This window comes from Dermacentor albipictus, chromosome 6 (genome assembly GCF_038994185.2).
Source record: "Dermacentor albipictus isolate Rhodes 1998 colony chromosome 6, USDA_Dalb.pri_finalv2, whole genome shotgun sequence".
In the NCBI taxonomy this organism is placed as follows: Eukaryota; Metazoa; Arthropoda; class Arachnida; order Ixodida; family Ixodidae; genus Dermacentor; species Dermacentor albipictus.
This window is the reverse complement of record NC_091826.1, coordinates 445,883-462,440: the sequence shown is the minus strand read 5'-3', so window position 1 is coordinate 462,440 and position 16,558 is coordinate 445,883. Positions and strand designations below refer to the sequence as shown.

The 16,558-nt window shown below is 46.7% G+C and overlaps 1 protein-coding gene across 15 annotated transcripts in view; it reads left to right on the top strand.

The window, feature by feature from the left end:
- LOC139060737 (transmembrane protein adipocyte-associated 1 homolog) overlaps window positions 1-16,558 on the top strand; it is a 274,253-nt gene that overhangs the window by 177,576 nt on the left and 80,119 nt on the right. For all 15 annotated transcript variants that reach the window (XM_070539794.1, XM_070539785.1, XM_070539789.1 and 12 more), the window contains one exon: window positions 5,857-5,917. In XM_070539794.1, coding sequence (XP_070395895.1) covers window positions 5,857-5,917 — 61 coding nt within the window. The remainder of the gene's footprint in view (window positions 1-5,856; window positions 5,918-16,558) is intronic.

Below are 16,558 nucleotides of genomic sequence, written 5' to 3'. Positions count from 1 at the left end.
ATAGCTCATATTCAAAAAAATTTACTTATGTATGCATCTCCTTTTCATTCATATTTGAAAATGTTCGACGCAATTTGGAATGGGCTTTGCCATCTTTTTCTCTATGCCCTCTGTTTTCTTTTGAAATAAAATAGATATTACTCCTTACTATTCAAACTGGATTTAGTCATTTTTTTGTTTCAACATGCTTACTAGAGAGTGACAGCACTGAGCAACAGGGTGTCAGCCTACCTTGACATAAAACAGAGTTCTGGCTCATTCAGGGAATGTTGCAAAGGTGCTCAGGAAAAACCTGGCAAACTCAGGGAATTTGGAAATGTCAACTTGGTAGACACCCTGTATTTACAAAAGCGGTTGCAGCGCTGACCGGTTAGATCCAAAGCGCGAGTCCAGTGCGTTCCTCCTCCTCTTTTCTCGAGTTATCGTGCCCACGCTCCACATTCAAACAATCAAATACCACACACATGTAGCAATTTGTGTCGTTACAGAGTATTACTTTGGTGAAGGCACTACCATGTTTTACATCATAATTGATATGGGGGCATATCAGTAGCAACCTTGAAATATATATTTTTACTTTCTTGAGATGCCTAAGGCGAGTGAATAACTTCTTCATGTAATTTGAGCGGGGAATTTAATCCTTTTTATGAAGAAACGTAGCATGACTGACTTTACAACATTTTAAAATATTTAGCTACTCTGTAATTACAATGATTCATCATAAAATGCTCAGAGTCATTCTATCACCTTGATTTGCTTTCACTTGAGTCGCAAGCACCACCTAGGTTTCACACATATGTATTGACAGTCTATCATAATTCATGACTGAAGTGGATATTTGAAAACGTTTGTTTCTCTATGCATCTCCTTTTTATTTGTATTTGAGAATGTTCGACTTGATTTGCAATGAGCTTTACCATTTTCTTCAAAGGTATTTTATTTGCTGTGCATTCTACTAATCCTTCCATTGTGATTTCTCTTTGAATAAAATAAATGATACTCCTTAATATTCAAACTGGATTAAGTCGTCTTTTAGCATGCTTACTAGAGAATGACATCATCGGGTGATATGGTGTCAGCCTGTCTAGACGTAAAACAAAGTTCTGCATCGCTCAGGTAATTTTGCAAACACACCCAGGAAAAAACTGGAAAACTCTGATAATTTGGAAATGTCACCTTGGTAGAAACCCTGTGTTTTCGTTGTTGTCAGATGACGATATCTTGGACTCTGTAGTCACTGCAATATATTTGATGTAGTGAACCATTTTCACTTCTATGCTTTGTAGAGTATCATGTCGGAAAGACATGACGGAAGCAGCGGCAGCAACCACCACATTGGGACCCAGGTTTGAATCGGACACTAGGGCCACTCCAGTTGCAATTCACAGTGTTTGCTATTTTGAGCATGTAAACAATTCATTGCTTAGACACGTGCACATGTTGTGATGTAACATGTTGTTGCACTTATTATTTCGACCACGCAACATGTTATTAAAGTATGCTCAGGGCCATTGGTGAATTGCAACGTACGGCGCACATCTTCATTCACCGGTTGTGGTACTGCGCTGCCAACGCATGACGGCGTACGGCGATAGACCCACGGCAGGTTCGAGCACCGAGCCAAAAGGACTGGCCGGCCCTGGCCGTACGTATGGGCGCTCTCCCAGGAACCCTGGACGTCTAGGACAGTCAATGCGTTTATTAATTACAAATGGCCAACATGTACTAGACTGCACCCAAACACACGGAGCACACTCGGCGCCCGCGGCCCCTGTTGGCAGGGGAAAGCAAGTTCCACGCCGCATCGAACAATGGTTCGCGCACGCGGGCCGAAATGCGTTCGCAAACACTACTTAGCGCTTCCCATCGCCGACACTGGTCCGCGACGGTTCTGACACGCAGAATGTGATGCACCGAGCGCCTGCGACTACCAGAAGGGTGGAACGCAGAGCCACTCGGCAAGCCACACTTACACAAGCTGACAAAGCATGAATGTACCCAGGCCGGGGCCGTTGGGGACACAAATAGCTGGTTGCTCACGCACCTTGCCGTTTGCCTCTAGTGACCGGTGCTCGTCCCTCCCGCAGCTCGACTCCCCCATGCACGGCGATCTTCCCCAGTCGGAGCTCCTTCCCTATGTCATGCCCCACGACCCAATCGAAGGGCCGCGTAGCATAATGTCGTGGTACGCGGCCGTGGCGCCTGGGGAAAACGGTGCGTGGTCGAGGGGCAGGCATTTGGGGTGGGTTTTTCTCGCAGTGGCGAATAAGTCCGGAGCCAGAGGCACAGCAAAGACTGCGCCCCGGTAGACCCAAGTAACTCCCACACCATTTATGTTGTAGCTCACTTGTAGAGGTGTCGGGGCAACCGCCGTGGCACAAGATCGGTCAGGTTGTCAGGTGGCTGCTGTTGCATAAGATTAGGCCTGACAAATGGTTCGCTGCCGTAGCACAGGAAGAGGCTTGGTGCATAGATGACAAAATGGAGCTCTATTGAGCTCCATCTTGTCACCTATGTGAGATGTGGTTAAGCCTGGGCTGGCCTCTGTGGCACAGGACTGGGCCAGAACTGCAGTGGGATCCTGCCTGGGTACTGCGATACACTGTCGCTGCACTTTAGGGGGACAGCGGGACAATGCGTTGCCGGTGGGTCCCCTATCTGGATCAGGTCTTGTGAGCCACCTGCCGCCGTCTCCAGAGCACGGCTGGAGACTTGTCCACACTAGCCCAAGGCCACCTCACTGACTGACCAGCACCTCATATATGCCTTCCTCTTCCTTCTCGTTGCGGTCTTGCGCTCACACTCTGTTTCCAGTTCCACACTTTTGCATGTCTTGAGGACTACTTCATTTCTTCTTTGTCGTGCTCTTCATTATCTTAAATCCACACACAAACTCATGACAATCACTGTACATTTTTTACCTCACCAATTGCTCGGAACCTTGTTACAAAAAATTTTTTATGAGAACTGATTTCAGGAGCGTTGCCACATGGTCATTGTTGAGTGGCTGTTTGTACTGTGGGGGTCTCATCCATGCTCTTGGGAGAAAGTAACGGCAACACTGTAGTGCAAACAATTACAAGGGCATTTATCGTGCCTTTTATACATTAATGCTTGCTAGCCAACTCACAACACACAGAATGTGCCAATGGGTGCGCGACAAATCTAGAAAGTCCGACTCACCGCGACCGGATAGTGAGCAGATATGTTCGCCCCATGCTGGGCAGCAACGCCTGGTCCTTCACGTGTACAGTAACGCAAATGGTGGCGCATTCGAATGATCATGTTTGTCCATTCCAGTGTATGCCTCATGAGACAGGTCTCGCAGAACCATGGATCGGCGCACGCACGGAACATCCGCGCCACTTGCTGAACCTCAGCCCAAGAGGAAGAGCCTACTCCTTGTCATGCCCAACTAACCCCGCTCTTAGGTTACTCTAGCAGCACCACACTCGCGCCATCTCTCATAATGCGCTGCAACCAAACCAACCGCCGCTAGCACTAAGTTACGCAGAAAAGCTGGATTACAGGAGGTGCGACATATGTGGGGAAAACAACATATCAGGGTACTCATGAGAGTCTCGCATCCCCACAGTACTGTAGTAGGTTAATGTCATTACCTCCATAATCATCTTTTTATCGCCAACTGTAGGAACATGCTTTCTGTTTGCTTCTCTCCTTTCCTATTATTTGATCTTCTTTTCTTACCACTCACATTGTTTGCACTCCTCATGTAGCAATCCTTTCTACAACCGATGTATTCTGTAAGCTAGCGAACATGCCGTGAAAAAGTGTAATGCATGAAATTATGTTGCTACAGTGCAGTCTAACAGGAAAGACAATGAAACACCAAGTCTTTATTACAAAAATTAAACATGCTCCTCAACACAGAAGAACACATTGTATGTCCCAAAACTTTAATGAGTTGGTCTCCCTGGCGTCGCGTTGGAATATAACGGTTAGTGTAATGCTTAATTAAACACACAGTGCACTGAACTTAAGAGTGCTTCAAGTTTTGTGAGCAACAAAAAAGTGCAGGAGAAGTCCACCCAAGCTCTCTTCCACTGAGTGCTTCATCACTGCGGCAGATGCTCACAGGCCTGCAAGAAGTTTGGTTACCTAGGACCTTTGCTTCCACAACTTTTTGTTCTCGCGCTTGGTGCACCGCTACCTGATTACCCTTGGAGCATTGCACGAACTTGCGGTGGGCCTCTCGGTTTGAGAACTTGTTACTGTTGAAGCCGACCACGATAGACGCATGCGGCGCCCATGACCGCACGTAGCGGTGCCAAGTGACATGATATGCATTCCTCACTTACGTGCTGACGATAACCTACGAAGACTACCTTCATAAAGATGGAAAAATCTGTCTTTTTCGACGGAAACTGGAAGGCTATACTTTTTAAGCAATAGAAGATTGCCATTGAGCACAGTATGACCCACTATTAAACTAAAATCCCCATTGGTATTTGGGAAAAGGGAGGCATACAAAAACAAAGTTCACAGTAGGGTTACAGAAACTTTGATTATTAAAATTCATCGTGGATTCTTTTCTTTTTCCTTTTCTTTTTTCTTTAACATCGGTACGACATTAGGCAATGAAATAAGAGCTTGGTGGCGCAACCCACCACCCCGTTCCAAAGGGGACGCTCATGACATCCATCCATCAATCCATCCATCTAGTTATCGATTTCAAATAAAAACTGGCGCATTTTTTAAAATCTTCGAATGTAAGCCAACCCTCGAGTTTGCATGTATTATGACTGTTTCAAATAATAAACTATGGGCTTAGATGGAAATAAATACTGTAGTTATTTCTTCAATGTCAGAGGGAAGAAAGCACTTAATTCTATTTTACAGACATTCTATCCATAAAAAATATTTCCCAGACTTTCGTATACGAACTTAGTTGTTCTCACTGCTGGCACACTAATTTGGTTTTCCTTTTAATAACAGTAGAGCATGCTATGCATCTCGATCCATAGGTACCTAAGTTGCTGATAGCTAACGGGATTCTTGCTAAGTAATGTGATTAGCCTCCCGAGCATGTGCAGTACGGTGATTTCTTTTGCACAAAATTTGGAAGCACAAATGTGTTTGTTATTTTCTGATATTCAATATTCGATTCTACATTCAGTTGCGTATGGCATGGTTGTGCAGGCCCGATCTTGAAAGTGATCTGTGATGGGGGCAGAGTGTGCCAAGTGCTGATAAATTCGTGTATGCTGTGTTCTCAGTGCTTAGTTCACATTGAAGCGAAAGGGAGCACAAATGTCAATTCGCGCGCTGCTGCTGTCGCACTTCCTCACTCCAGCGTTTTGACAGCAAGTGTGCATGGTCATTGAGTGAGTTCATATTTGCTCTTGCACATGTAACACCATGCTTGTTAATTTCGTTCATAAGTGAATGCTTGCAAGTTTATACAGCCCATAAAACTACTATCATTTTTTTTTGTATAGCTTTCTACTACTGTGCTACTGCAATCGATGCTTTGCCTTTCGAGCAAAATTGTGGCTTTTTCATGCTCAAACAGAGGCACATGCTGTAAAAAATTAGCCGGATTTCTATGTATGAAAAGATTATGCTATGTCATACAGAAAAGTTTTTTTTTTTAAATCAAAATCTAGTTGTTATCTCTCACTTACTGTTCTTACTCGAAGGCAAATTTACTGGGCACTTCGTAATAAGAAAAAAGAAAAACAGTCTTGTCTGTCCACGTGGAAATGCTTTCCTAACAGGTAAATTGCTCAACTCGGTAAACATAACGCGCGCCTGTCGGCAGTTTCACTGTTGGAGTAAAATTGAAAGCAAATTGGTGGCTTTGGCACACAACACAACTGACTATTTTGTGTGCAGGTGTACATCGTTGTGTTCCTACTGCCATGGACTGGCCTGCGGGAACGCGTAGCCCTTCCAGGTAATGCTGTCATTGTTCTTTAAAATGTGACTGCACTTAGCATAGAACCATACACATGGGAACAAGCTTTTCTTAGCACATGAACTGGCCAGCTCTTGTGTTGAGGAGATAGCAAACCAAGCATGGCCCAGCTTGCACTGTTCATAATTTATTTGCAGGATACTGCAGGCCCATTTTGGCCCATGCAGGAGGAGTAAAAGTATGAAACAAGAAAAAATTTGCTTTGTACAAATGAACATATCACTTTCGAGTTGTTAAAGTGTAGCATCATTAATACGTTGCAGAGAATGAGTACCTCCTAGCGATGACAATGGTAGAGTATTCAGGGTGTCTACCAACCGGCAAAACCGGGAATTCTCAGGGATTTTGAGTAGTCTGGAAAAACTCAGGGAAAACTCTGGGAATTTGTGCCTCTATCAGGGAAAATTAACTGTAATTTTATTGAAAGGGTCGAAAGTCGCGGTAATGCTGGCGTGAGTAAACAGACAGGAATCGTAATGAATCGTCTTTGACACCCTGTCGTCGACTTGACAGTGTGCTGTCAACGACCGACTTTCCGGATTCCCGATAATTTGGACGGCCATGCGGCACCACCACGTACCCCTTAGAGTCAATGTATGAGAACGTCTGAAATTTCGGACGCAAGAACTCTTTACCGTCCGATTTTCCGGAAGTTTTCCCGTGACAGCAGGTGCGAAACGGCATTAATCAAAGCCACCACCGCTGCCATTTCGATTACCTCGCCGCCTCGAACCGGCGCTCTCGCACGCAGATCCGCTGGCAGCCGTAGCCACCACTGCTGCAGTGCTAGGCCTAGCTGCTTCGGCATTTGCTATGAAGCATCTTGCCGTTGGGTGCCGTGTTCTTTATTGAAAGAATTCGCTACTGTCAGCAATGGCACGGATTCCGCCCTTGTGGTCCTCGCGATTGGCTCAGAAGCTTGGAAAGCACGGTGCGTTGCATAATGCCGGTTCCCGAAAGTCAACTTCGCCTCCCTACAGAAATGTTACTTGGTGAAGCATATGCAAAAGTATTGCAGTGAAGCATAAGCATGGAAAGGAGATATTGCCACGGGACACAGTATGTATTCCTTAATTATGCACGCATGCACCCGGTATTTCCTGTCACAGTATGGGCACCTATTACGTGTATTACGTGCCTAATACGAGTACCGACAGACCTTCAGAGCGTTTTCGAATGTGCCTGTGGCGGTTCGAGCCCTTAAGGGCAGTAAATGACAACCATTTATTTTTTCCAACTGGCCGATTTTTCGGATGTTTTCGTAGCCCCTAGGGAGTTAAAAAAATTGGACGTGAACTGTGCAACTGACCAAGAAGATGCTTCAGATGGTCCGAGGAACGAACGAGTGGCGGAAGGAAGACAAAACAAAGTACCTACGCATTGAAGAATGAACGCGAAAGGAAGCACGCTGCCGCCATTTTGAAGGAGCTTGAGCTTAAAAAACAAAGTGTTGCCTGATGCCGAGATGCAGGTGTCCCTTATCCAAACTAATATAAACTCTTTAAAACAGTGAAACACAACAATGAGGTGTTCTGGGCGGGCTGAGAGTATATGTCAGGGCAGTTGAGGTTGACTTACGAGCTGTTGAGAGAGTGTCCCAATTGTGACAATGTTCGGGCCTCATACCACTGAGCTTGCTATCAGTTGATAGAAATAGCTCGTATTTGAAAATATTTGCTTCTATATGTATCTCCTTTTTATTCGTATTTGAGAATGTCTGACTCGATTTGCATATATTTAACGACATTTTATTTTCCGTGCATTTTACTAACCCCTCCCTTTATTGTCTTTTTGAATAACATAAACACTACTCCTTTGTATTCAGATTGGATTAAGTCGTTCTTTTTAAAATTTTTTTCCGTATGCTTACTAGAGAGTGACAGTATCCGCAAATAATGGTTTCAGCTCGTCTTGACATAAAACATAGTTCTGCATCACTCAGGGAATTTTGCGAAGGCACCCAGGTAAATCCTGGAAAACTCGGGGAACTTGGAAATGTCAACTTGGTAGACACCCTGGTATTCCATTGATCTACAGTGCTGGGAGAAAAAGAAAATTTGAAAGTGTTTGTTCTTGCTTGATAGGGAAGTAAAAATTCAGACTAATGATGTCTGGTTAGCTAGCCGTGATGATAATGATTGGGCACGTTGGTAAAAGTGCTACGGCAATTAGTTACTTTAGAGGAAAGAAATAAGACAAACCTCGGCACTTTTCACCAAAGTTACAATGTCTGGATGCTTTGCTTTTGCATGGAAGTTATGGGCAAGTCGGTTTTACAGTACTTAGAAAAATAGTAACCGAACTGCATTCCAATGAACCATTTCAAATGCGTTAATACTGCGTTTAGTGTAAAGGCTCCAGGCGCTGCAGGTGTATTCCATTTTAGGCCTAATGAGTAATCAGTATGCATGAACTCATTTTGGGGAGGTGCTTGTTTTAGTTTGTGTTGAAGGATACAAATGTCGCAAAATGAGGAATCTGAGACGTGAGAATTCCAACTCGAGTTGTTAGCAGGCTTGAGCGAATATCAGTTTTTTTGGTTCGAAGCAATTTCAAAAGCAAATAAGTATTGAATAATAAGTATCAAATAGTTTCGAAGCGAATAGTTGAATAGTGGAATTAGCATAATACCTTGGCACAACTGCCACGTGTTGACAAATATAAGAAAGAAAAATTGTTGGTCAAGGCTACGGGAGCATTTTGCATTCGCTCGTCGTGATGCAGGGGATCGTGTGATGTACAATTTTGATTGCATGATGCCCGCAGTCTAGGGCCAGTATTCTCTGATAATGACTATTATTTTTGCGAAATTTTGTGACTTGGCACTGGATGCGTTAGCCATATACGCGGACGCAGCTGGTGCTGAATCGTGTGGAATCTTGCAAAAGTGACAGTATCTCCAAAGGGGATCACCTGAGAAAGAGAGCGAGAGAACAACTTTATTTGCCGAAGGTAGAATTGCCCATGCAACCCATTAAGTGGCACCTGCCTGTGACGTCCTAGGCGTGTAAGATGGTTGCAGCCTGGATGCAGCTGTCGGTTGATCACAGGAGGCGATCCCATGCTTCCGGGTGTATACGGGTGTCTATAAGCCTAACTGCCCCTCATGCAATGTATCCACCACTTTTTCCCATGTGCTATGAGAACGTAGGGATCACCTGAGCAGATCGCTCCAGCTCTGTGTCTTCTGCCTACAGGCGAGATTAACCTGTTTCGTCTAGCTAGCGTGCAGACGAATTTGCTAGGCACACTTGCCACTTCTCATTCTAGCCCACGTACATAATCTTGGGCCATATCACCTGTCAGTGCCAAGCTACCCGCGACGGTTTGCCGCCAACTGCCGCACCTTCCTCAGCGATTACTTCTAAACAGTGCTGCTTTGCCGGGTGTCTGCAACCAAGGCCATGGTTTCGTGCCGAGTCAATGCAAAATTTTTCGCAGCAACGGTCCGATTCTCGAGAAGCCCAGAAACCATCTCACCGGTGAAAGTGAGAGTAAAGGGGATGAACAGAATGGCATTAACTTTCTTCATGGCCATGATATTTGACATCATGCACGCAGATCATGCCCAAAAGGTAGAACCAGACTACCTTCAGTGTTCATAACTTCAGTCGCCGTCATACACTCAGGAAAGAAAGTGGAGGTGCTGCGTGATCAATATGTGAATAATTGAGTAGGTGCAAACCTCAGTCGATGATTGCATATAGATTCTCATCTTTGGCTTGTAATGGCTATAAGCCATGTTATGGCAATGAAGCTTGCTCACCGAAACTGAAACTGCTAATCATACACATTTTCGAATTTATACTTGCTTATCTCAAATACCTTGAAAACTTCAAATTCAAAAATTAAAGCCAAAGATAATATAGAATGCCGTAAAATTCCATCTGTTTTCTCAAACCTAGTTGTTAGTTATTGTAACCCTGTCACGATCCACCTGGATTCGTGATCAAGGGAGGGTTCGAGGCATCCTCTGTTAGATGGACGCTATGCAGCGTGGTGATGACGAATGATGACTGACCGCCAAGCAGCTGTGCTCGCCGGTGTTTATTGGTACGGTGACCAATGTTGCCAAACTGACCCTGGCAGGCCACTGAGCCTGGCAGGCCAACGAAGATTATGTCGAGGGGGCATCACATGCTTGCTACAAACCCCCAAATATTTATATTGATTAACTTCAGTAAGAGGATGAGTAGGAAGACCATAAGGAAACGTCCACTTATTTCTCTTCTTAGTAATATGCATGTTTACAGTGAACCCACTTATACACATTGGATATAACAATGAGCAGCCGATGTGTCATCAACTTTTGCATGCATTCTATGATTAAATAAACTGCTTACTGGAATGCTTCCATTCCGCATTATCAGTTATGACAAATGAACCTGGCTTCTGGGCTTCTGGCTTCCCCGAAGCTGCTCCTTCCCGTCTTTAAAGCACAGCTGGAGATACGTCTGCCCTATTCTGAGTCCACGTTCGAAATGCCCTGCTCAGCCACCTTTGCCTTCTTTTTATTCTTCCTCTCTCGAACTTCACGCATCACATGTCACAGTTCATTTCCTTTCTATTTTCTTTTAGTAAACACTCCCAACCTCATTTTGCCGACCGGCGTCATCATCTTTTTCACATGTACCTTCACACCTTTTTTGCTGCGTGTGTTCAGCCTTCCCCCTTCTGACACAGTTTGCTATATAGGCAGAAATTCAGTTTATTATTAAAGAAGGGAGGCCAGTGTACTTTAGCTAAAGCATTAACTTGTGGTGTAAAACAAATTCAAAAGCTTTTTGAAGGTCCAAGAAAATTGTCAGTTTTTCCATATTTTTTGAGAACTGTTACAAAACTTGGGATTACTGTGGTTAGTTGTGCAACTGTAGAAAAGCCTTTCCTGAAACCATGCTGAAAAGAGGAAAGAATTTATTGTCTGTCAAAAACTTAGTTATGTAATTATCAACAATATGTTCAAGTAGTTTACAGCAGGAAAAGAGCTGTAACTTGTCACCTTTCTTTTTGTGTATATTGGCACAACACATGCCACCCGCCAGTCAGCCGGTCAATCTTTAGATGATATGGATACACTAAAAAGGACTGGAGCAAGGATTTCAGCGTAGTAGTGAAGGAACATGTTTGGAAGGCCATCCGGTCCAGGTGGTGCTTTAGTTTTTAGGTTAAAGGGGCCCTGAACCAATTTTGAACTTAAAATAGGCTATCTTAAAAATACCTTGCCACAAAAAACACTTCAATTCATTCAGTATGAGCAGAGTTATTGGCAGTCAAACACCTCCTTTGGTGTGCTCCCGTTCCTTCTTCAATGCCTTACACTGCGAGTGCTATGGCGGAGTGGGGCGTGCCCACAACACTCTGCCTTCTAAATGTCACCATGCCGTGCATTTCAAATTGACTTTTGGATGTTAACATAGATGCCATTACATCCGATTTTGGTGCCTATGTCGCGCTAAACGTGCTAAACGTGCTAAACGTAAGCCAAATGCAGTTGTCCTTAGCAAGCTGCAGTGTGGCAGCCGTGGTTTCAGCGCTACGTAGAAGACTGCAACTACAGGCAACTGTAGTGTGCATGTGCAGTGTTTTCTTTGTGCATGACAGGGCTTGAGTGCGTGCTCCCATGTATATTGTAGTATAGTGTCGCCCCCTGTCAGATCTCTGTGTCATCGTACATGTATGTTTTGTAGTTGTTTAGCTAGATGCCCCCCCCCCCCCTTCTGTCATGTGATGAGCTTGGACCAATCAGGAGGTGTCATCTGGCGTGTGAAGCCTTTATTAGTAATAAACGGCCGTGGGTCGGCTGAGTCTTCGTTCCGGTTTTCATCGGGAGCAGTTAGCTCCGAGTCTCCTTCACTGCCCCGGCGCTAGCCGCGCGTTCGCTGGTCGGGGCCCCCCGCTTCCCTGCCGCTGCCGACACAACACCTTTTGGCGACGAGGATGGGATTCCCGCAGCAGTTCCGACTGAAGCCCCGGGAAACCAACGAGCTTCGTAAGTGAAGCATCCTTTACGTGTCGGCACGGCCTGCAAACGCCTACGACGCACTTGGCATCGCAAGGCTTCCGAGCCTAGGCCTACTCGCCCCCTTGTTCTTCCGGGCCCCATTCCTGCTGCGAGCTCCGGCTTGTTTTCTGCACTGTCTCCTGCATGCTACCCGCCATGGCGTCTTTTACGGCGAACCTTCCCGTTTTTCTGGAATTGCCCGGGCCACCGTTAATTCCATGGTACCGATGGAAAAAACTTTTTCAGGCCCACCTCAAAGCGGCCGGCGGTGGCGGCTAAACGGACACGCGACGAGCGTCCCCGCTCGTCAGCGCTCTCGGGCGTGAGGGACAACGAAAGTACTTTGCAGACGAGGAGCAGGAAGCAGCAAGGCAGTTAACCAGCGCAGCGTCAGCATCAAGTGAAGCAGCAAGGCAGTGGACCGGCGCAGCGTCAACGTCAAGTGATGCGGTCCCGCCAGCGTCAGAGTTCCAGAAACTCTTGCAGCGGCTTGACCGGCTGTTCGCCGCGTCAACAAATGTTCTGGCGGAGAGGCACGAATTCACCAGTCGAAGGCAGTTCGAGGGAGAAGGATTCCTGGAATTCGTGACCGCATTGAAGGAGAAGGCGGTACAGTGCAACTTCGGCACAACCTACAACGAGCGCGTCCGAGACCAAATAATACATGGGGTAGCGAGCGTCAGCATTCGCGAAAAGTTATTGGCTCATGGTGAAACCCTGTCCCTGGACAAGGCAGAAGAAATTGGACGCTCGTTAGAAGCCTTCCATCGAGCGAAACGCGCGTTCAGCTCCGAAAATGTACAAAGAATTGAGGCATCTCAACTTGGCGTTCCGTCAACGGGCCAAGATGGCCGACTTTTTCCGGGGAGCCGCCAAGATGGCCGACGTAGTTCGGGAGGACATGAAAATGGCCAACTTCTTACGAGATGCCGCCACGATGACCGACTTCTTCCGAGAAGCCGCGAAGATGACAGACTTCTTCCGAGAAGCCGCAAAGATGACAGACTTCTTCCGAGAAGCTGCGAAGAGGACCGACTTCTTCCGAGAAGCCGTCAAAAGGACCGACTTCTTCCGAGAAGCCGCCAAGAGAGCCGACTTCTTCCGAGAAGCCGCCAAGAGGGCCGACATTTCGCACATGGCCCCTCCGGGAACCATGGTGCATGCGATCGGTGTGGCAGCACGAAACATATTGCAACGTACAAGAATTGTCCAGCGAGGAACCGGCGGTGTAATGCCTGCCACATGTTGGGCCATTTTGCATCAGTATGCCGAAAAACCCATACTGTTCAACACGTCTATTCCGCAGAGACGCTGTCTTCAACTTCCGCAGGGCAGCCGTCCGCGTCTGTCTTGACGGTAAGGATGGTAAGCGCTTTTTAAACTAAAGATTTGGAACTTCCGGTCGTAGTTAACGGCGTCTCCATGCGACTGCCGGTGGATACGGAAGCGTCTGTCTCATTGATGACGGCCGAAGATTTTGGAAAGCACTTTGGTCGACAGCACAGACTGTCACAAACAACAGTGGACTTGAAAAATTTCTCCAAGCAACGCATCAACATTCAAGGCCTGTTTCAAGCCACTGTCCAGTTTTTTCAAAGATCATGTTCCGTCACGTTCCACGTAACGACTACAGGAACATCACTGCTGGGTTTAGACGCCATCCTATGCTTGGGCATACGGATCGACGGTACGTCGCTGACATGTCGTCTACCATCGCTTCCTTCAGTGCAGAGCCCCACAGGTGTGCCTCCGGGTTTTGATCACCTTTCCAGCGACGAGTTGGGTCTCGTCAACAACCTTGTGCACCGAATTCATCGGCAGCAAGATGCAAAACCAGTATCTTCAAAGTTGCGCAGACTACCCCTGGCTCTCCGTGACCAGGTCACAAATGAATTGCGACGTCTTGAGGACTGCGACGTCATCGACCGCGTCGAGGCTCCTGAGTGGGTGTCTCCACTCGTGGTGGTGGGCAAGAAGGATGGAACCATGCGGCTCTGTGTAGATGTACGGGAACAGTACAGTCTTGTGCCTCACGTTCAAGAAAGGGTCTTGCAGAAACAGTGGCAGACTAAACAATACGTAGACAAACGTAGAGGTGTTCAGGCAACTCGTATCAAGGTGGGAGACACTGTCAGAATAAGATTTAAGAGGAAAGGATTTTTTAAGTACAGTAAACCTCGTAAGGTCAAGGCCCAGATAGGACCATCTACTTTTCTACTCAGTGATGGGAAGACGTGGCATGTGTCTAAGTTAACCCTAGTGATGAAGGATCCAACAGGTAGTACATTGTGTACAAGTGATAAAGATTTTTTGTACTCGTATTCAAACCTGGATAGTCATTCCGATGACTCGTCTGTAGTGACATCGTCTTCTCATAAGCATCAGTTAAGTAGCTTGTCTGACTGTATCACTTCCGGGTCTACGCAGTCAGCAGTCGTCTCTGATTCCATGGGGGAATCGGTAGCCTCCCAGGACTTGTTGGGACGTCGAGAGGAGCTTCCTGGGCAACCCTCTCCAGCTTTGAGTGACAACCACATTCAGTTTTCCAACCAGGGGGAGGGAAATGGTGGGACGACTGGGTCATTAAAGTCGACCGATACGCGTCGCAACCCCCAAAGTTCTGAGGTACGCCCGCGTCCTCATCGTGACAGAAAACGGCCTCCGTGGCTCGATGATTTTGTTTCTGTAGTGTAGAGCGCAGTCTTCGAAATGCCACGGCTAGGGGCCTCGCTGTGACATTTAGGAGACAGTCCACAGTTTCATTAACACAGGTATAAAGTGCTCCTTGTTGCGGTGCAGTGAGTTTTGTGCCGTGTTCCTTGTCGGACTTTGTTTGAGTGACTGCCTGTATTTTGGTGCCCAAGACTGGTGCGCGTGTATGTGGACTTGGGCGGGGACGAACTGAATCTGTTGTGGACTTAAGTGCGTGCTTTGTGTGCGACTGGTGCGCGTGTGTGAACGTGGGGGGGGAACGAACTGAAATTGCCTTTGGACTTAAGTGCGCGTCTTGTGTGCGCGTTTCACTGTATGCTTGCTTTGTTTCCAGGGGGGGATGATGTAGTATAGTGTCGCCCCCTGTCAGATCTCTGTGTCATTGTACATGTATGTTTTGTAGTTGTTTAGCTAGATGCCCCCCCCCCCTTCTGTCATGTGACGAGCTTGGACCAATCAGGAGGTGTCATCTGGCATGTGAAGCCTTTATTAGTAATAAACGGCCGCGGGTCGGCTGAGTCTTCGTTCTGGTTTTCATCGGGAGCAGTTAGCTCCGAGTCTCCTTCACTGCGTCGGCGCTCGCTGGCCGGGGGCCCCCACTTGCCTGCCGCTGCCGACACAACATATATGCTACAGTCTGATCATGCTACCTGGTACGGACTGGCTTTGTCCTTCACCAGCTTGACCGACGGATACTAGCCACATCCAACTTGTGCATCTTTGAAGCACTATCAATTAGTCTGCCAAGACATCTAACCAGGAGCGGCCAGGAGTGAGTGTGCGTTGGCAAATATGCGTGTTGTCTGACTTAAAGTTTCGTGTGGTTCGAGGCTCGTTAAGCGTTCAAAACTAGTCTAAATTAACGAGACCTGCTGGGCACGACACTGATAAGGAGGGTGGCCAAAGTTTAATTCCTGTGGGGGCAGCCATGGCTGAGTACGAGTGGATGATGGTCGGCTTCTTCCAGAAGTAAGTAATTATTATCGAAATTCGAAAGCACATTGTCGCTTATTTCAGCCTATTTTTCTAACTTTGTCTATAAATATACACAGTGACAGTAGGAAGAGGTGCACTAATCCAAATGCGCTTCTTGATTGATGTCAGCTATTGGCCGATAGAAGCCACGTATGGGAATACGCTTTATTATTAAATGAAGGCTCCAGAAGGGTATGAGGAGCAGGCTTCTGTAGAAAAGAGGGCATTTAAGAAAAAGGTGACTTAGTGCTCCACTTGCGAGTTCCACGTGCCGTGTACGACAGCAAAAATTGGCTGAGAGGTTCCCAGCAACATATGCTATCGCAGACTTTTTTTTCACCACACTCAAGGGGCGGTTCAGCAGCCCTTTATGAAGCAGAGGTAGAACACCTGCCTCGCGTGCAAGAGGTCCGTGGTTCAAATCCCGGTGCCGGCAATTTTCCACCGGATTAAAAAAAAAATGAAATCCGCGTGTTGATAAAATTGCATAAACAGGCCTGGAGTGTGGCCTGATCCCGGTGACCAGAACCGGTAACGCACTCCCTCACCAGAGCAGGATTGGCCACCCTGGTGGAGTACTTGGCTACAACCTCCTATATGAACACAACAATCAAACCCCGGCCCTCAGTCCCCAGCAGCTGCGAAGCAACTGACCACGGCGGCGGTCAGACCTGCGACACAGCAGAGGGTGCTAAGAATCACTGGCTCCGGACAGGCCGCCATTGGAATATGAACCTGGCAACGTTTAACGCCAGAACATTATCTAGTGAGGCGAGTCTAGCAGTGCTATTGGAGAAAAAAAGGGCAGTAAATAGGATATAATAGGGCTCAGTGAAGTTAGGAGGCCTAAAGAAGCATATACAGTGCTAAAAAGCGGGCACGTCCTGTGCTACCGGGGCTTAGCAGAGAGAAGAGAACTAGGAGTCCGATTC